This window comes from Nannobrachium achirus, assembly GCF_963921795.1.
Source record: "Nannobrachium achirus genome assembly, chromosome: 6".
NCBI classification, from domain to species: Eukaryota; Metazoa; Chordata; class Actinopteri; order Myctophiformes; family Myctophidae; genus Nannobrachium; species Nannobrachium achirus.
The window spans coordinates 31,996,316-32,018,383 of NC_137815.1; the positions used below are offsets into that span (position 1 = coordinate 31,996,316).

General features: G+C 42.5%; 1 protein-coding gene across 1 annotated transcript in view; it reads right to left on the reverse strand.

Annotated features, from left to right (window-relative positions):
* Positions 1–2,931: 2,931 nt before the first annotated feature.
* LOC308286475 (receptor-type tyrosine-protein phosphatase gamma-like) overlaps positions 2,932–22,068 on the reverse strand; it is a 187,532-nt gene continuing 168,395 nt past the window's right edge. The window contains exons 20-31 of the mRNA XM_080727510.1: positions 21,836–21,970; positions 20,721–20,855; positions 18,474–18,646; positions 16,905–17,040; positions 15,843–15,989; positions 13,968–14,061; positions 12,076–12,152; positions 10,199–10,327; positions 8,615–8,761; positions 7,004–7,146; positions 4,261–4,396; positions 2,932–3,310 (exon numbers count right to left, since the gene is read on the reverse strand). Of these exons, the coding sequence (XP_080583636.1) occupies positions 3,161–3,310; positions 4,261–4,396; positions 7,004–7,146; positions 8,615–8,761; positions 10,199–10,327; positions 12,076–12,152; positions 13,968–14,061; positions 15,843–15,989; positions 16,905–17,040; positions 18,474–18,646; positions 20,721–20,855; positions 21,836–21,970 (1,602 nt within the window). The 3' untranslated portion in view covers positions 2,932–3,160. The remainder of the gene's footprint in view (positions 3,311–4,260; positions 4,397–7,003; positions 7,147–8,614; positions 8,762–10,198; positions 10,328–12,075; positions 12,153–13,967; positions 14,062–15,842; positions 15,990–16,904; positions 17,041–18,473; positions 18,647–20,720; positions 20,856–21,835; positions 21,971–22,068) is intronic.

Sequence of the window (22,068 nt, forward strand, 5' to 3'; positions counted from 1 at the left end):
CCCAATTGCCTTTCATTTCAGTGACTTTCTGAATGGGCGTGTCTGAACGGTACTCTTTTGAAATCGGACCCTTGTATATGTCACAGGCCCTTGTTTATGTCAAAAAGGGGCTCATTTCCTATTGGGCCCCCTAGAGAAGGGGGCGGTACTTTTTGGGAGGCTATATTCTATTGAGACTATATATATGAGGTGGAACCATGAGGTAAAGTGGTACTAAAATTGGCTTGAATGGATTGACTCTACATGGTTCTCATTGTGGTACCATGCCAATCTTCTCTGTATCGTTCAAATTTTAGCCCAAAGACGACGCCCCATTGCCAACAAAGGGCATTTTGGTATTGCATCTGAAATGGCTTGGAATTAGAGACAGACAGAACATGACATTTTAATATCCGAGTGGTTGTTTAGGCTAAAACCTGTATAAAACCGTATTATGGACCAATATTTATATAAAATATATATTTTGAAAAGCATGGTGGGGCCCCTTTAAAAAAACAGGAGCAGCAAAAATAGAAGCTCACAACGCGCTACGACGGTGCAAATGCGTTGTGAGGTTGGAGATCTGCTGTTTTTGCGGAGGTGATGATTGACAGGCAAAATCCTTCGGTGACACCCGCAGTCAAATAGTTTCTTTTTTTTTCATTGCTACTGAAAAGAACACAGACAGGAAAAAATGGCTAGCTGAAAAAGTGAATACCTTTAACACATTTAGGCTTGAACGCAAATCTCTGTCACTTTAGATTTGAACTGCTTTAACCATTATTTTATGCTTCAAAAAGCTCACAGCGTGACACCGAGTGCCGCGCTGCGAGCTTGTAGAGCTGCTATTTTTTTTTTTTAATCGTGAACATTTTGTGCAAGTCTTTGAATATTTTTGACCCGATTCTATAAATGTCTTCTAAATCCATCTTCTAAATCAGTGGTTTTCAAACCTTTTCATGTCAAGGACCCCCAAAAATGACATGTATTTGGCCACGGACCCCCCTCTCAAAATATGTTGTTCCAGGGACCACCCAGAAGCAAATATTTGAGTTACAAATGTTTGCTTTTAAAAAGATATATTCAAAGACTTGCCCCCCCCCCCAAAAAAAAAAAATTAGATAGATTTTTTCGAAAATAGCAGATATACAAGCTTGCAGCTTGTATATCTGCTATTTTTCAATAGTTAAAGCATGAAATAATTCTAGGCCTAAATGGGTTAATACTTGTTTGAAGGACCATGATAAAGACTTTTATGTTTAGTAAAAACAGCATGTCATGAGACCTTTAAGTCTGTCTGAGGGTTTTTAATAAATATTTAACCAATGAAAAGTATTAACAAGATCTTGTAACTAAATGATAACTACATTGGATCCTTGGGATCACACATTATTTTCCCCTCGTTTTCTGAAAAGTATGTTTTGGACGTACAGTACGAGGCTTTCCACCCGACAGCGACGAAATAAAGCATTGCCCCTCCGTTACACGTGTTGCGTGAATAAGGACAGAAGATAACACGCCAACACGAGATGAAAACATAAGAAGCTGTGTTTAACAACGCTGTAAAAAAAAAAAAAACAAGTAGGCGATAGATCACAAAGCTGTAGTGTCTTCAAAAGATATTTGATCCACGCAATGCCAAGTGGACAAATTAGGTATTAAGTATTCAAAAACAAACATTGATTGACTATTATAGATATAGCATTATATTACAAAACAATAGGAATCCTTTGTGCGATGCAATAAATGTTCACGGTTAGATGCTGTAACACCACTTCCAACTAAATAATTCATGAGTTTGTAAAAAAAAAAGAAAAGGAAAAAAACAGCAACTGTGATATTTTGGATCAGAAGATGAAAGATGAATAATATGCAAGTCATTAAGTCTCTTGACTGACAAAGAAGATGGTGGAATAAGTTGGTTTGACCAGATGACAAAGTAATGGAACGCATGCTGAGCTGTCAACCCATTAAGACAACCTGCGGACTATTCTGCAAAATCGCTTCTAAATCCTAACAGTTTTCTGTTGCTACAGCCTATATCAATGCAATGGTGCTTTCTCATGTCAAGGACCCTGATAAAATGATATGTATTTGGCCACGCCCCCCCCCCCCCACACACACACACACACACACACACACACACACACACACATAGCTAAAATCTAAAATGACACAGGTGCGGTCTTAATGGGTTAAAATCATTCTGGAAGTGTAAGGGTTGACATTCTTACACTTTCAGAATGAACCACAGTAACCCTTGCATTCCATTTCTATTTTGGGGCAAGCCAATAAGGCAAAACAATAAAATTAAATAAAAAGCTTTCAAAATCTACATTTTCAAGAAATCTAGAATCAAAGACCTTTTAAAGAAAATAGCCCCATCTACAAGCTTACAATATGCTGTGATGTGATGCGTTGTGAGCTTTTCTTTCCCGAATAGGGCTTAAGTGGTTAGAACAACAGTCTGGATTTTCTTATGTGACGATGGCTTGTGTTGAAAAGTATTTATGGAACGGAACCTGAACTCATCTGGGTCTTGGTGCTCCAACTGTAGTGTAGGGATCCCACTTCGGACACCAGCGCCAAGAGAGCTAGCTCTCTAACAAGCAACGTGAGCTTAGCGTTGTTTGTTAAAGAGCTAGCGCTCACATGGCGTTGCTTGTTCCCCTGCCGTTAAATGCCGAGCTGGAGACCGGAGTTCGATTCCGTCTCGGTGCGCAAAACGTTAACAGTGTATGTTTCAACCAGGTGCTCCCTCCCTCAGTGCAGTCCAACGAGCTAACATGTGTAGTTGTTGTTGTGTGCAAGCCGGGGGCTCAAACTATGTGGTTTTCCCGCTCAGTCCATACAGGGCAGTAACACTGATAGTATAGTGCAAACTGGACAGAGCTGCTCTTCCCCCTCCTCTCTCACATCAACTTAAAAACTGGTGCAAACGTTCAGCAGGATAACATTTAAGACAAAACAACAACAAAAAAAGAGACAAAAAATAAATATCAAAAAACGTTTTTATCAGTGTATAAAAAAAGTAATAAGGTTATTCATTTAAGTAACCAAGAGTCTGGCAAAAAAAAGGCCACAGGAACATCTTTTTTTCCAAAAGTTCTCGTATAATCTGTATCTCCGCTGTCACAACATGTGTAAGTGCCTGTTGGGTGAAACCAGCGTCCTTCTCTGTTCAGACCAGAGACTCCATGCTCTCTGCCGGGTCCGACTCGTCCACCATCACCAGCGTCCCGTTAGTGTCCATGGTGTACAGGGGGCTCAGCCCGCTCTCCCTGGAGCTCACCAGACTCAGCATGGCCTTGTACAGGTACTGGTACTGCTCCTGGTGCACGGCACGCGCACACACACACACGCACACACACACACACGGGAGTGTAAATAAACACTAAGCCAGGGGCAGGGTTCCCACACATTTTTACCAATTAATTTCGAAAACTTTTCCAGAATATTTAACCCAATTTCCAGGACTATATAACAATAATTCAGCTCAATAACAGGTCGCTTACAACCTTTTCAGGCCGTGACCCCCAACATAATCATGTTTTACTCTTAGTGCCTTGATGGGCACTAAGAGTAGAGGAATTTTGTATAACACGGTTCTATTGTTGCGAGGCGTTGTGAGCATGTAGATCAGCTATTTTCAAAATGTCTGCCTCTAATATTTGACAATTTGGCCAATGTTTAATTTGTCATTTCAGAGGTATTAACAAAATCAATAACCAAAGACAATGCATAGCTATTTTTTCCAGGACCTTCCAGGACCCTTGATAAATTCCAAAACTTTTCCAGTACTGGAAAAATATTTTCCTAATTTCAAAATATTTCCAGGAATTTCATGACCGTGGGAACCCTGCAGGGGTCTTCAACAGGTGGTCCGGGACACCTAGGGGGTCCTCAGAGTTACTACAGGGGGTCCTCCAAATCTTTGTGTGATAGAAACTTTATTTCTCTTTTTTTATATCAACTACTTGAACCCTAGCGTCCATATTCCGAGAACTTTAGCCAAAAATAGCCGATCGACAAGCTCACAAGCTACAAGCTACACAAGCTACCAATGTTCTTTTTTAAGTATAAAGTTGTCAAATGTCAAGTAATTTCTTTGTACATTTAGGTTATGTGTCATATCTGCCATGCGCAACTTCAAACCCTACAAGCCAAAACAGAAATGTAATTGTCAACGACAGAAACGCAATTAAATCGCTCATCAAAATTATTTGAGTGACAATTAATCGTGATGTAAAATGTCATAATGGTGACAGCCCTAAGACTCACTATGTCAGTGAAGACTCCTGGTCTCATGAGGTTGATCATCTTGGCCACCTGGTAGATGTCCACGGCCCCCTCGCTGTCCAGCTGCTGGGACAGGGAGGTGAGGGCACACAGCATCCCTGCAGACACGGCTCCGTACCTGGGGTGGAGGCAGTAGCAACAACCATTTAGTCTGGCTCCAGCCCCTGAATCGCTAGCCACGCCCATTAAAAAATATATGTTCAGGCAGTGGTGTCAGTTCAGCAAAAGCTAGGGTATGGAAAAGAGTCCTCATGGATAAGAGGCATTACATTTTGTAAAACACGGTTATATTGTGAAAATAGCAGATCTACATGCTCACAACGCCTCGCGCTGCGAGGCGTTGTGAGCATGTAGATCGGCTATTTTCACAATGTCTGAAAAAAGGATTTTCCCCACAGGTTTCTACGGTTTCTTGGTCTGGATATGGCAGCCTGGAACAGTTGTTCAAGTGCACCTAAACTTGGCATGTTAGTAAATGTGCCACAATTAACAATAATGCATTGCACCTGTGCAGCTGACCTGCAGAATCTTGGAATATACCATTTTGTAAGGTGGGGAGAAGTGTGGAGAATAGTTAAAGTGACCATTTTGTTATATTTTGCATTTGTATTTATTTTACTGTAATTTAACAACACAATAACCAGTGCAGACAGACAAAGAGACATTCATGGATTTATATTTAAAAGTAACTTTTATTTTCCCCCCTGGCCCCAGGGTATGGCAGCTGCATACCCCTGCCATACCCAATTGACGCCCCTGTGTTCAGGCGATTCAGGGTCTGGAGACACTCTCAATGCAGAGGCTAGCTCGGTTGAAAAAGTCGTTTCAACTCGATGACGTCAAACAACAGCCCCGGACCGGACCTTGCCTAACCTAAACAAACATGGCGTTGATCGCTGTGGTAACTTGCGATTGCATCGATCTCACGACAAAACATCAGTAGCAGATATATTTTACCGTGTTTGATTACTAGTTAGTAGCACTCCTATTCTGACGGTTTCTTTGGTTAGCAAGTAGCAACAGGTTAGCCAGCCACACAAAAACACGAATAAGGGTAGCTTAACAACAACGTCATCTGCTTTGCTACTATTGTGATTGATTAGGGAGTTAACCAATCGCTGAAGACTGCCTCTTTGGCAACGCCCATCCCAGAAACGGCTGCAGTAGGAAGGGCTTTTAGACTGGATAATGGCATAGAGTTATAATAAGAATAGAGAGGGCAACTGATATCCCCGCCCGTCCACTTGCATTGAGTTGCTCACCCAGCGCATGAAGCGTACTTCCGCGTTTGAAAAGCCTCTGAAAAGTGACGTATTGGGTCAACTATTTGGCTTCTGAGCCAATCACGACGGTCGGGGAGCGAGAAACGGGGAGGCGGGGGTAGCGGGGGGCTATCTGCCTCAACTGAACTAACTGTATGAATAGTTGACCCAACTGCAGTACCTCAAACGGCCACCATGTACTTTTTGCTTCAAAGCGCCCCCAGGGTTCTGTGGGCTTGGATAATGGAGTGAAACGAAATGAAAATTCAGGCCGAGTTTCGAAAAAAAAAAGAAAAAGTACTAAAATGTTGTAAATGTAATAATTAAAGGAGCTATAGTCAACTTTTTCATTGTAGGGCCGACACTTTGTTTACATCCTAGTCTATAGACTAGAATGTAAACAAAGTGTCGGTCTGACAATGGCCAAAATGATTATTTTACCATTATTTTACGCTTTTTGTGGTCATTTTTTAATTGAAACACAAATATGAAGCTTATTTTTTTATAAAATATTTTCGAAACATTATTTTTATTTTAGCATCCGTTTTTCAAGAAAATACATCAATACTGCAATGCAGAAATAATTCAATACTGCAATGCAGAAATAATCTGTTACAAGTAATAGTGTAGAAATCAACATAAAAATAAAACACATCAGCTTATCCTTTTTTTATATAATATTTTCCCTTATCTTTTTCTCCCGATTCCGATCTTTTATCCCGTGATCGGCCCCCGATCTCCGATCTCCCAATCTGATTGGGACATCTAGTGTGCTCCGTTGAAGCTAAATAGCAAGTATTTAGACCTACTGTAATGATAAAATATATTTTAAAATAAATAAAATATATAGCCTATGCTAGGGGTTCCCAAACTTTTTTGGCTCAGGGCACCCCTATAGATATTATTTTCTTACGAGGCACCCCTACATTATATACCTAATTTTCACTTCCAACCCCTTATATTTATGCCATATTTTAGAGATTATTGCGAGGAAAACGTTGAGATAATAGCCATTTTGTTTAGAACTGACTGAAAACAACTTTGTACCTTTAGTTTAAAATCGTCACTGTGGGGCAAAAACGTCGTATCTCCAAGTTTCAAATGGGTAAGTTTTTTTCCGCAAAGTTAAGCCCTGCTTCATCATACAAGGCCGTAGTCCAAAGGTAGTGAAAACAGCTGATCTACAAGCACACAACGCTTCGTGGTGCAAGGCGTTGTGTGCTCGTAGATCGTCTGTTTTCACTAGTTTAAATCATTTTTTAAATGATAAATGCAAAACAAAGAGTTTTGGACATGCAAGGTTTCCACCCGGCAATGACGAAATGATACTAAATAAGTGTCCAAATAAATTCCAAATATTATAAGATTATCTTGCGGCAACCCTGGACTGCCGTCACGGCACTCCAGGGTGCCCTGTCACCCACTTTGAAAACCCCTGATATATGCTATTATGAAAAACGTACTCGTCGTGCACAATAGTGGGGCCGTCCCGGCTCAGGGCCTCCTCCTTGATGACGTTGATGAGCTCAAAGGTGCTGCTGAGAGGAGCGTCAGGGTTGGGCCACTTGGGACACTGGAAATGTCTCACCTCCAGCACATAGTCATCCTGGTAGACATGACACACATTTTAATCACTTATTTATGTCCTCCGCATAAGATATACAATACAAGGACACAAGTATTAGGGTTAAGGTACTGTAAATCAGTGGTTCTCAACCTTTTCAGGCCACGATATTTCAACTGAGGACCCCCCCCCACCCTGACGAGCACTAAGAGTTGAGGCATTATACATTTTGTATAACGCGGTTCTATTGTGAAAATAGCAGATCTACAAGCTCACGTTGTGAGCACATAGATCGGCTATTTTCACAATTTCTGTCTCTAATATTTGACAAATTGGCCAATGGTTAATTTGTCATTTTAGAGGTATTAAAAAGTTCTTAAATTGTCACTTTAGAAATGTGCAGATGCCCTCTATACACTTAACCCTTCCAGTGCCAGCCCCTAGAGGGCGCCAAAGAATGCCAGGGTATCTCCCATAGGCGAGCGCATTAGCATCCGGGGACTCACGTTGCAGTGACGCGCGTGCTCACGTTCGTGCACGTCATGAAAAGGTCCCAGATAAAAATGGCTACAAAATAGCTATTAGCTTTTTCTCATTTAAAAGATCATTTTTCGGCGATTTCGCCGTAAATAAACCTTGCGCCGCCTCCCTAAAAACACAATCCAGAGAAAATGACCTTCAAAGATGTGGGTTTGCATTGGATTTGGCGGCGATTCGCGGCGGCGTTACTCGTTTACGGCCGGCCGGGGGGCGGCCGGATCTCGGTCACTGGATGGAAAATTTAGGCCGGGGCTTCAGTAGGCCTCGGATCATTTTATTCATTTCATTAAAAAAGCTGCATTAATTCGGGATCGGCACACTGGACGTCGTACCGCCGGCGGCGCCGAACATTCGGTGAACATTGGGGGGCTCAAAAATGTATTTTAAACCATTTTTAATGGAATATATCGTCGGACCATGTAAAATGGCTCGCTGGAAAGCGTAGGACGAGCCAGGACCACCCACGGCTCTACAAGCAGCTGAGGGTAAGTAAAATAATAAAAAAAAATGTATTGGATTGAAATAAAGCTGAACTTGTTCGGGATCGGCACAAGAGTTAAAGTTTATGTTGGTTTGTTTACTATCGAGAGAGAAAACAATGTTGCACATTAAGTTAATCATCCGGCGACCCACAAAAATAATTTGGGGACCCCACAGGCTGCAAACATTCATCAACACCTGTCTCAGGAGAATCCTACACATCTGGTGGAGAGACAAAGTAAGCAACCTGTGGAAAAGTCAGGATCCCTTTGACTTTCGGATTGAATCCGAAAGAGAAAGGGGAGTTGGATTGACCGCACCCTACAAACATCACCCGGACAAACCCTGAAACGGAACCCTCCCCTCTCCACCAAGGGAAAAGGAAACTAGGTCGACCCAGGAACAGCTGATGAAGAAGTCTCACCAGCTTGTAGATCTGCTTTTATTTCACAAAACAAATGAGATCAGGTGAGGAAGACGGAGGGCGTACCTGCGTGGCCTCCAGGATGAAGTCGTGGATGATGATCTGCTCCTCGTTGGAGAGGCACAGCCTGTCCTTGCTGATGAGGGTGACAGTAAAGGCAACACAGTTCATGGCCTCCTCTCGACTCGGCCAGTAAACAAACTCATCCTCCGCCTGCAGGGGAACAGAGTTTAGAGTTTAGAGTTTATTTGTCATTGTAACAATACAGTACAGGTACAGGCACAGTTTCATTGTCAACGATCAACTCATTTCCAAAGTACAGTACACATACAAGCACCTTCACAGTACAACGAAATTAATTTGTGCATTTAAGGGTGCACGGCTGCTGCCATTGAACGGCGCTGCCAACAGTGGGACAACACTCACACACTGCCGTCTGTTTGAACCTTAGAGCAGTGGTTCTCAAAGTGGGGTTCGGCCCAGGGACCCCCAGGGGGTCCTTGAGGGAGTTCCAGGGGGTCCCCAGCTAAATGACTGTTAGGAACCAAATGGACCCTTATTGGTTATGTAATTCAGAGAGTGTACAAATGGAACCAAATGGACTCAGGAGTTAAATTAACATTGCTTTTACAATATACTGTAAATTGCGGTCCCAGAGATAGAAATGCCATTAAATGGTGGTCTGTAGCGTAATGCATATCAAACTGGGGGTCCTTGAAATGAAAATGGTTGAGAATCACAATCTCTTATGGGGGTCCCTGGCATATCTTTTCAAATGGGGGTCCGCAGGCTAATAAGTGTCAATTTCAGAGTCCGTGACATGAAGAAGTTTGAGCACCACTGCCTCAGAGGAGTTCACCCAAGCGGCCGCTATACCTCATTAGCTAACCATGCTGTACTGCAGGGGTCTTCAGCGTTTTCAGGCCAAGGACCCCTTAGCTGAGAGAGAGATGAAGCAGGGACCCCCTCGCCCCCACTACATATTGTATAAATGGATGGTGCAGATTTTCATCGATTTCATAGACTTGTTTGAAAGCACTGTCATCAGTCTTCGTTGGATTTGTGTTTTTAGTTAACTTGACTTTTCACTCTGTACTTGGTCTGCTCTTTTTGACCGCTACACCAAACCTATTTGCCGAAAATAGCCGATCTACAAGCTCTCAACGCCTTGTAGATCTGCTATTTCTGGCTAGAGTTTTCCGCAGAATAGGGATGCGAGGGTTCAAGTTGTTATTTAAAAGTGATCCTATCACAACGATTTGGTGGCCCCCCCTGAAGTAACTCTGAGGACCCCCAAGGGGTCCCGGACCCCCTGTTGAAGACCCCCCTGCTGTACTGACATCCAGTACTTATTGATAAGTTTACTGGTATATTTATGAGCACTGAAGTAAACAATGTCAAACGGCAGGATCAAAGATCAAACATAAAAGGGGAGGCTCTCTCCACTCCGACATGTCGCCACTCCGAAATTGACTTCTTATTGTCGGAGTGGCGACACTCCCATGGGGGTTCGGTTTAGGGTTAGGGTTAGAGTTAGAGATAGGGTTAGTGTCGGAATGGAGACATGTCGGAAAGGAGACATGTCGGAGTGGAGAGATGCACTCACATAAAAGGGCGGTGATGATAGCTAGGTCTCAAGCTTATACTCACCATGCCCAGGTTGTCTGGCAACATCACAATGATCTGAGCGTTGTGGTCCCAGATCATTCTCCAGAAGTCTGTTGTGGTGTGGGGCAAAGGATGCTGGGTAATGATGAACTCATTACTCCTGTAGTAGCCCTGCGGTGACAGAGGTTGGCTTGTTAACGGTCTGCAGAGGAGACGCCCTTCTCACCATATAGTCAACGATACAGTATTTCAGGGTTCCCCAATTAGTTTTCACTCAAGGGCCGAATTATGTCTAGGGTACCAAGCCGAGGGCTACAACATTTCAGGGGGCGACGGTGGCGTTCCCACTACTCCAGCGACAGTTCAGATATCGTCTTTGTTCGGGTGAAAATCTTGTCCAAATCATGTCCAAAACCGTTTTGCATTTATCATTTTAAAAATGATTTAAACTAGTGAAAACACAACATGTGCTTGTAGATCTGCTGTTTTCACTACTTTTGTGCGACGGCCTTGTATGATGAAGCAGAGCTTTACTTTGTGAAAAAATGTACACTTTTGAAGACAGAGGTTTCCACCCGACAACGACGATATACTAGTGTTGTTGCTGCTCACCATTATTACTGGGGTTGGTGGGGGCCAGACAGTAGCCCCCCGCGGGCCGCAAATGGCCCGCGGGCCACCTATTGGGGAACCCTGCAGTATATCGTCACTGTAAGGCAGAAACCTTGCAAGTTTCAAATGTGTACGTTTTTTTTTTCTCGTAAAGTAAAGCCCTGCTTCATCGTACAAGACTGTGGCACAAAACTAGTGAAAATAGCAGATCAACAAGCACTCAACGCCTCACACCGCAAGGCGAGGTGTGCTTGTAGATCACTATTTTAAATCATTTTTAAAATGATAAATACAAACCGAACGGTTTGGGACATAGAAGGTTTCCACCCGACAACAACGATATAATAATTACAGAGAATTCCCCCATGGTGCCTCTACTGTGAAGAATTAATTCTGCAATTTACAGCCGTTCCTATTATCAACAGATGATAAATCGTAGTGACAGATGGCCGTGAAGACAAGGGGAACCGTTAATGCAGTGTTTAATAAGCTAAACTTTGCTGACTAGCAAATGTCTGTGCACAATACGGCGCACATACAGTATAAGAAAGCATAAGCATGTACACTGCTGTGATGAATTGAGTTATTCGATGAATTGAATACAAATAGACCACAGAGTCATGACATCACTGCCAAAAATGTTGCCCTAAAATCACGCAAATCGGTACACGGTATGTCTAGACTAGAGTCATGTCATCAACATGGATCTGTCCCATTTAGCGCCACCATCAGGCCGATTTTTTCAAACACTTTTTTGGACACTGCTCCTAAAAGATTTTGCCCTAAAATCACGCAAAGCGGTACACAGTATGTCTAGAGTCATGTCATCAACATGGATCTGTCCCATTTAACCCACCATCAGGCCGATTTTTACATGCGACACCTGACGGTCACTTTGGTGTTGAAATCCCCATAGAGGAATCTTAGATCGCCTCATATAAGAACTGTGTTACGAAACCACCCCAGCGATTTTACTCGTATGGATATGGAGCATCGACTGAAGGTGGAAATGTACCCAAAGAGTACCTGTAACACAATAAACGCTTGAAACGAGTCAAACAAAACCCAATGACTACATTTCCCATGAACGCGTGTCCCAGAAGTGTAGTTTCAGATCATGTGTGTGCATGCGTGACGCACGCATGCACGCACATGATCTGCAGGTATTCAGACTAAATGCGACCTGCGGTCGCAATAATAAAAATAAAAATAAAAATAAAAATAAAATAATATTTTTTTGCAAACTGCTAATAAAGTATTCAATCAATCAATCAATCAATCAATATAAACTGTCATACTATATATACCATGATGTAAGATGCATTAATGTAGTCTGTTCCCTTCATTCCGGGGAGTGGAGCGAGACCTACCCGGGCACGCTCCGCTGTGGAGAGAGAGAGAGAGAGAGAGAGAGAGAGAGACAGAGAGAGAGAGAGAGAGAGAGAGAGACAAAACACCTTTCCAATTACTCCACTCCAGACCATATATTATGTTGTATTGGCTGATATAATCACACACAGAAATATGCCTCTCTGTTGCTATAGGAACAACTAAGCCGTTTCTCTCCTGTCAGAGTTGGACATGGAATGTAAGAATTTGATAAATGCTAGATGTAAGATCATCTATTGTGTGCAGGATAGTATGTTGGCAAACAACCACTGTTTGTGAAAGGGACAAAAGTAGAGGCAAATTGGAATGCTGTGTGACAGCTGGGTCTGCAACGTTTTTAAGGCTTTAATAGGAGCCCTAAAGTGCACTTTTAACTGCACCGATTCGGCCACGAATCGGCGGTGGAAAGCATCTGCTGCCGACCGGGAGCCATCGGCAAGAGGCGCTTGCCATCGATAGGGCTGTCGGAACCCGTCGATCGAAAACCGAACCTGCTCAGTCTTTTGCAATCGGTCGGTAGGATTGAGGCAACTTGATACTCATAGTGGCCATTAGTTTGCTGCAGCTGCAGAAACAAAGCCTAAATAAGCCAGAGACATTTTCCCGTCGCACATCAAACATATCATTTTCCAAAAGTCTGTCTGTCTGTAACAGCGTTTCTCCTCAGTGGCTGGAGCAATTGACTGGCCCTGTTACAGATGTTGTCCAAAAATCATGCAGATCGGTACACACTACACAGTATCTCTGTAGCCATTAAACGAAACAGGTATTTCTTACATTGATGCTCCTACATATTATCATGTAAGCACCAGTTAAAGTTACTTTCCATCCCTCATATACTGTGTGCACAGCACAGTGCACACCCCATAACCCACACACTGCACATCATTTCAGAGCTCATATCTTTGAACGGGTAAGGGCTAGTTTTAACTAAATAGCATATTCACAATCTCAACTCTCAATTTCTAATCAACTCCAAAGCAACGCTAGTAACAGTGCTGAGTATTGTTTTGGTGAGAGCGCTGCAGGAAAACACACCGCAGGAGTAAACATCTCCGCCTCCGGTTGCCAGATTCTGTGAGTGAAACAAGTGGCCAGGTCTATGAAAATAATTGCGACCAGTTTCACCTATTGAGCTCTATTACATGAGCTATTTTCTAAAAGAATGTTGAAAGCAAGGCCAAATAAGCAACCACACTTCAGAAACAAGCCCAAACTAAAGTAACCCACAACTAGCAACATTATAGGAAAACAGGATCAAAGTAGCTTATAACGAGCAGACCTGGCAACACAGTGCACATGCGCACAACTGTGTACAGTAACTACAGTCGGCGTACAGTTGGCTGGAGAACAATGTGCTTAGTTTTTTGCAGTTCTTTGCAGTGACATATTGATCTTTGTGTCTGGATCTTGTGTTGACCTGATCACACACTAATGACAGTCTGCTCTTTATACTGACTGGTGTGTTAGACAGATTAATTTTAGAAATCAATGCAAGAGACTGCAGTCTAACACATTCCAATACTGTGGGCCATCCCATTTTGCTGTGCAGTTCACTTGTACCTATTTCATATCCACATGTTAAAATCATTCTTGCTGCCTTGTTCAGTGTAATCTGTAGTCTCTTCGTGTCTCCTTCAGCTGCACTATCCCAGACTGCACAGCAATAGTTTATGTGTAAATTAGACTATGGGATATAACCTTCAAAGTATCATTAGATAGAAGCCCTGCAATTTGCCCAACCATTCCTGCCATTTTCAACAAGAATAATTGAGAGATCTGTCTAGGAAGTGATGCCATCCATACTCACAGGGAACCACTGAGGAGTTGCGGTTCTTCTCCTTGTTGCAGTCTTTCTGGGCACTGAGGCACTCTATAAAGCGCACGTTGCACTGAGTCAGCAACTGGTGAGAGATGGAGGGCAAGGACGGGTCAGGAAGAACAGAACAAGAACGCGGCTCGCGGAGCGGAGCTGTCACGGAATTCTGTAATAATAAGGGATTTTATTCCCGCAAGTCCACAGTCTTGTGTTGCATGCAGCAAAAAAAAAAAAAAAAACATATACTACAGCTAGTTTGAGATGGGATTAGTCTGAGATTCTTTATGTTTTATGATTGTGCAATATGCAGGCACCCACAATACACTAACATTGGGTCAGATTAGCAGATTCGTTCAGCCTTCCCTGCTGGCAGTGGTGTAAACTAAGTATACTCAAGTACTGTTCTTAAGTACAGTTTTGAGATCTTTTGTACTTTACTGGAGTATTTCCAATTTTCAGTATTTTTTACTTCTACTCCATTACATGTCAGAAGCAAATATTGTACTTTTAATCCACTACAGTATTATTGGACAACTGTTAGTTCCTAGTAACTCTGTAGATTTTAAATATGATTACAAAACATACATTAACCAACAATTCAGCAGTATATAGAATTTGCCTATATTTGAGAATAGACGATCTACAAGCTCACATCGTGTCGCGATACGTTCTGAGCTTGTAGATCTGCTATTCTCAAACTATTTGAAAACATTCAATGGAGCTTTCCACATAATGACTACTTTTACTTGGTACTTTAAGTATATTTTAAGTATACTTTTGTACTTTTTTGAATTCCGGACTTTTTACTCGTAACACAGAAACAGTATTTCTGTGTTCTAGAAATTTGATTACTCACCCCATGGAGACTTAAATTCATCGATATTTTTTAGTTTTTTGTCACATTCCTAAGCCAATACTTTGAGGAGCCCCCATTTTTCTCTCCATAGGGAACAAAGCAGGCTCTTTGTGTCTCCACATCAATAAAATCAATAAAATATCAATACGATAAATTATACAATAAAAAGTCATCCTAGTTATCATACTGTAACTGGTTCCATAATTTAATTGCCCTAAAAATAAAAGATCTACTTCCCATAAGAGTTTTTATTTGGGGTAAAACATAGTGATCTTTGTGTCTGGGTCTTGTGTTGACCTGATCACCGGGAACCACTGCTGGTCATCAAATTATTGGCTTACGAATGTGACAAAAATAAAAAATATCCATGAATCCAAAAGTCTCCATGGCGTTGCGAGGCGTTGTGAGCATGTAGATCTGCTATTTTCACAATATTTATCTGCGGAACCGAGTCACATTAAATGTAATACCTACAATTCCAAGTGCTTGTCAGGGTGGGGGTCCCCAGTTCAAATATGATTATTTTGGGGGTCATGGCCTAAAAAAGGTTTGAGAAGCCCTGGTATAGAGCATTAACAAAGTCATCCACCAGGGGCATTGACAACTCATTCTTATGACTTCCCATCTAGCCAAGCTTTATAAACTATATATGTTTTAAAAAGAAAACAATAAAAAAAATAGATATATGCGAATATTCGACTTCGGTGAACAACATCGAATAGTGACTTTGATATTCGAATATTCTAATATTTGGTGAGTAATCAATAGAGAAAAAGTGACTTTACTTTTTTGAGTGAACTAACCCTTTAGTAAAACATGTGAGTATTTTTTTTTCACCGCCGCCTGCTGGTCAGGATAACAAGTCAGCGGTGGTGACAGTCATGACTTAATTACAGCCAACAGACCCACTCCTCGACAACAGCATCTGATTGGCTAGATGGCATGGATCTCTTGTCTGAGAGCTCTGCCCTCACAGATGGCGACAGCAGAGGAACAAGGGCATCACTCACCCTGAACTGCTTCTCCAGGCGTGTGCGACCTGACAAGCTGGGTGTGAGGATGCTGTTGACGTAGCCGTGGAGCTGCCAGGCGGGCACCTCCGTCTCTCTGCAGAGGATGGTCTCCATCAGAGCGTCGTGGATGAAAATGTATTGCTCCTGCAAGGTGAACCAGAGGCCGTCAGCAGGGGAACATGGGGGTTAAAAGGAGTAGACATTAATTGAAAACATTATTTGAAAATAGCCGATCTACAATGAGCTGTAGATCTGCTATTTTCAAACATTTTGTACTTTTACTTTTAGTACTTTAAGTACATTTCTATATAGCATTATATTTACATTTCTATATAGCAGTATTGATACTTTTACTTAAGTAAAATATGTGAGTACTTTTTCCACCACTGATGGTTAGAAACAACTTCGGGTTTTGGAGTTACTTTTAGGAATACCAGGCAGAGACCGCTCTACCGTTCCCTAACTTTATCAAAGTCAGTACAGTAAGGCCCCCTGGAAAGAAGAAGCTGCCCTGGTGTAGATGAATCCTGTTTGATCTCTGCTATTAACCGCAAGCTCTATAACTGCACTTCTCCCTTTGTTGTTTTTCTCAACTCTTAACTTTTATAATCTATACTGCTTTGAACTGAAATGTGAGAGACAATTTCTTTCCTCCTTTTTTTTAATCCTACAATTCTTTTTGTAAACCATTTTACACCCAGTGCCAATTGCCGCCTAAGCTGTAATCATGGGCCCTGCTCTCCCTCCTGGGGAGAGCCCCAAAACAGAGCTCATGCTTCCTTCACTGCATGAGGAGTGAGCAGACCGCTTCTTATCACCTGACAGGGAGGAGTTTCCCAGGTAGGACGTAGCACGTGGAAGGAACATGTTATTCCAACTAGTTCCACTCCCCTCCATCAGGCGCCCCGGCTGACCAGGGGGAGGCAGTATAGAGACCAGGACTACTGCGTGTTTTTTTGTGAGGGTACCTACCCTAGGGGACAGCGGGAGAACATGCAAACTCCACACAGAAAGACTACATGGTTATTGAACTACAGTGTCTCACGCTCCCTCCAGTACCTCTGTCTGGACCAGGTAGTTGCGTTGTGTTCGGATATGTTTGAGGAAAGCCAGGACGTTGACTGTGCTTTTGTCTTTGATTTGTCGCAGCATGCTGTCGATGACGATGTAGGTTCCGGTCCGGCCGACTCCTGCACTGAAAGAGCAGAGAAAAGCAGCAACACGTCAGGCCCAACAGGGGGAGCTGTTAACCAGGCCAGGACAAAATGCTCCAGCACCGATTCATACTTTGTTGCCTGATAGTGGCAGGCACATGCACACATAGACATGAAAGGGGGCTTGAGCCCCTGCCCTGTTACCCGTCTGTAAAAAGTGCCCTCTCAAGACCATGAACGCAGTTTTTACAATGGTGAAAGAAATGGAAATGCCCCTCTTTGCATGCCATACCTGAAGGCGGCATTCAAAAGAATTGCCTTTTCCAAACTCTCCTGAGCTCACAACGCGTTGCAGCGCTTGGCTGCGAGTCGGCTATTTTCAATATTTTCACCTAAAGGCCCTTTTAGATATTTCAGCCCCTGCCTCTCTAACATTCTCTGCATGTCCCTGGATAGCGGTAACAGGTCAGGTGGGCACTAGGGTAATTTAGGCACCACAATGTAAAATTGGCAATTCTTTCGACTAGGGATGCCCCGATCAGGGTTTTTTTGCTCCCGATCCGATACCGATCAAATATTATTGCTTCCGATTCGATCCCGATCTTTCCCGATCCGATCTTTTGGCAAGGCATTAAAAAAAAATTCTATTCATTCTATCACTTAGTGCAGCACTGAATCAACAAATTAAAAACAAAGCTTATGAGTAGTGTATAGTGATATAGGCCTACTAGTGCAGTGTTTCTCAATCATTGTGCAGGGGACCTTTGGTGTGGCCTTTGAAATTTGGCAGTGAAGTCACGATTTAAGGACTTTAAAAACCTGTTTAATACCTCAAAAAATAAAATAAAATAGACCATTACAGCATCAAAAATAATCAACAAACTATATAAAAACTGGTAAAACATTGGCCATTTTTTAAGTTGAAACAAAATAAGTTAAGAACCAATTAACCAGTCTGCTTAGTTGACAGTGCAGAGAGACATAATTGCCTTCCTTTGATCCATTAGAAGGGGCCAATTACTACTTATTGGCATCAGCTGCCAGCTGGACAGAGTCTGACACAATCACCTTCCCTCTGCAGTGCTCTGTCTGTCTCATTTCTCCAAAAGCAAAAGCCCTTGAATATGATTGAAAATGATTAAGGATTACTGTGATTATGGTAAGCTTACATTTCATATCGAATTCACCTTACCTGTAACTTTCAGTACTCCCAGAAAATATTTTTTTGAAAAAAAAAAAAAAAAAAAAAAAATTTTTTCGATATTTTTTTCCCGATCTCCGATCTTATAAAAACGGCCATATCGGCGGCCGATCCGATCACGTGATCGGGATCGGGCATCCCTACTTTCGACTAAAACTAGACTAAAACTAAAAGAATTCAGACGACTAAACGTAAATGATATTTCATTCAAAAGACCATGACTAAAACTATTCCTGTCAAAGACCAACAGTGGTGTGGTGGTTGGTACCCTACCTGCAGTGCACCAGGACAGGACCCATGTCAGCGGTGCGTGCGGCTGAAGAGCGGTGGATGAACGTGAGAACAGGGAGCGTGTACTCTGGGACCCCCATGTCGGGCCACTGGGTGTAGTGGTACTGGACCACCGTCCGCTCGTTGAGCTTCCCTTTAGGGTTGCCCTTCTGGCCCTGAAACACAGCAGAGTTGGTTGCATACATTAACCCATTTAGGCCTAGAATTATCGAATGCTTTAACCAGTGAAAAATAGCAGATATACAAGCTCACAGCGCGGCACCGAGTGCCGCGCTGCGAGCTTGTAGATCTGCTATTTTTGAAAAAGTCGTGAAAATGTGTGCACATCTTTGAATAATATGTATTTTCAAAGCGAACGTTTGTAACTCAAATTTTGCTTCTGGGTGGTCCCTGGAACTAGATATTTTGAGATGGGGGTCCGTGGCCAAATAAATATCATTTTGGGGGTCCTTCACATGAAAAGGTTTGAGAACCACTGACATAGTAGTCTCTCAAGAACAGACTAACTGAGCTCCAGTTGAGTGAAAAGGACCTTTTCTTTGACGATGGCTGGCCAGATTGCTGACATAGAAACATAGGTTTTTCCAAAAATCTTAGAAGGATTCAAAAGAAACAATTATAGAATCGGTTCAAAATTCAAATTTTCACAATTTTTAAAAAATAGCAGATCTACAAGCTCGCAGCGCGGCACTCGGTGCCGCGCAGTGAGCTTGTATATCTGCTATTTTTCAATAGTTAAAGCATAAAATAATGATACAGAATAATGTGTACCCGTTCTGAATGGGTTAATTAGTAAAGACACACACACACACACACACACACACACACACACACACACACACACACACACACACACACACACACACACACACACACTCTTGAAGAAAAGGGAGAAAGGGGCCATGTCTAGAGAAACCACCAGGGGAATTAACAGCATCTTAGTTTACATTTCTTAGCTATAGTTTTTCAAATCAATGGGCTATAGGTCAATGCCGGGTGCAGATTCGTAACGACACAAACATCAGAAGAGGCATCCACGCTCCGGCGCGTTTCCACATTCCAGCCTTCGTCAATGCTGATGAAGGCCAGAAGGTCGGAATGCGTTTCCGTTTCTGTGCGATCGCTGCTCAGCACTTTAAAGCCTTTAAAACGTTTCTTTTGATGTCCGTAGCCTCTCGGTTTACTTTTTTTTTTTTTTACTTTAGTGTTCTGCAATATGTTGTATTGTTGGGTTAGCAGTAGCACAGTCTTAAGGAATATGTCCCACCAATATACTGTATTTGCTACTTGCGTAGCGTAAGTGACAAATAAATCCCACTTTATTATTGATTTGGTATGAGGAATTAAAGCTGGTATTATCAGTTTTCTGCGGACATAAGCAGATTCTTTGGTCGATTGATTGTTTTTATTTTATTATATTCAGATGGCTAACAATGCTCCCTAAAAACAGGGGTTCTCAAAGTAGGTTTCAGGGACTCTGTGGGTTCCTTTAAGGGGGTCTACATTGACCCCTACAAGTCTGTAGGGGTCAACCAAATGAACCCTAACGGGTCCATTTTGTTCCATTTGTACACTGTCAGAGTTAATGGGAACCCTTGAAATGTGAAAGTTTGAGAAACACTGCCTAAAAACATCTAGTCTCTGTGACACTTCTAGGGGTTGCAGCCTGCCTCCAAAACCATTCTGTTATCTATGAGAAGCTCCGTCACTGGCAGCTCATTATTGGTGCATGAACCGGCCGACCCGGGGCTACAATGATAGAAAGGTCTAACCAATCTGAACGAAAGCCCCCCTGATTGGTTAATGGCAAGTGGGCACATATTTCTGGACCAATGACAGAGCTTCTCACAGATAACAGAATAGAAGTGTGTCAGAGACTAGGTTTCTTTCAGAGAGCAGTGTTAACCGTCTGAATATAATGGAATATAATTTTTAAATAAAAATAAGCAATCGCCAAAATGTCAGCTTTAAACCATTAAGACCGGGAACGCATTATTACTTTAACCATTGTTTTATGCTTTAAACTATTAAAAAATAGCAAATCTACAAGCTCACAGTGCGGCGTGGCTGCGAGCTTGTAGATCTGCCATTTTTGAAAAATCCTGAAAATCTCTTCTCTTCTAGGGTTTTTGAAAAAGCTCACAGCGCGGCACTCGGTCTGCTATTTTTCAATAGCGAAAGTATGAAATAATAATGCACCTTAATGGGTCAACAGACCCTTGGCTTTACCTTTTTAACCTTAGTGTTCCGTATGTGGAAGCGGCGCAGCGTGTAGCAAGCGTACACCTTGGTGCTCTTCAGCGTCACCACGATGTTCCCGTACTGCTCACTGCTCTCCGTGGGCCAGTACTGGTCACACTTCCTCTGGAGGGGGACACCACACGCGTAGAAGATGTGTGAAATAAATACAGCAGTGGTTCTCAGGGGTTGTCCTTGAGGGGGATTAGCTAACACAGCTAACACAGGGATGCTGACAGAACCCTCGCTAAAAACCCCAGGACAAAAATCCACTCGTCCTAGACAATTAGCCAGTAGCTATGCCCCTCCCAAAAAGCTTTTGTCCTATGCTAGCTTAGAATAACTTCCTGCTTGCCAAGGTTTGCCTTGGCAACAGCCTTGGCAAGCTGCCGGTTGCTAAGCTAGCATTGGACAAAAGCTTTTAGGGGAGGGGCATAGCTACTGGCTAATTCGCCCTCCTGGGCCCCAGACTGTGGAAAACTCCCTGTCGCACTTAGAACAACAGACTCACTCCCTAGCTTACGTCGTGGCCTGAAGACCAACCTCTTCAGACTCCACCTATAAGCCCACAGCACTTACTGTAGCACTCGCCTACCATCAATGACCTTACATGAAAGCTAGATAGCATTCTTAAGTTTTATAAAGTTTTTTTTTTTTTTTACTGATTAGGTGCTTGGTATACCTACGGTATGTTATTTTTTTCTTTCCCTAGATTGATATTTTTATGCAATTGATGTATTGATGTATTACCTGCTTATTGTAAGTCGCTCTGGATTAAGCGCGTCTGCTAAATGCCTAAACTGTAAACTGATTACAGGGGCTCCTCAGCTAAATGTGTAAATATAGCATCAAAATCAGTTAAATCATTTTAACCCTATTTTATACATCGGCTATTTGAAAACTGCCGATCTACAAGGCCACAGCGAATCGCTCTGCAAGACAGTGTGAGCTTGTAGGTCAGCTATTTTTTTAATATCCCCAGATGGGGATCCGCAGCCAAATGTATGTATATATATATTGTATATCAATTTTGGGGTCCTTGACATGTAAATGTTTGATATTGTGGGACACGTTTCATTATTCACTTAGTGAATGAATGTACTCACTCTGCCCTTTTCCACCAGGTTGGTGATCATGACAATGATTCCGGTGTGCTGCTCCCACACCATCCTCCAGAAGTCCTCAAACGTGGACTTGAGGGGGCCCTGGGCAGCGATGTAGGCCTTGGGGCAGTTGTAGCCCTGCAAGAGGAGACCAGCGTAAGCCTGATATCATTGCTATTGGGGAAGAAATCTCCATATTTCAACTTTGTACGTTTTTCATGTAAATTAAAGCCAAT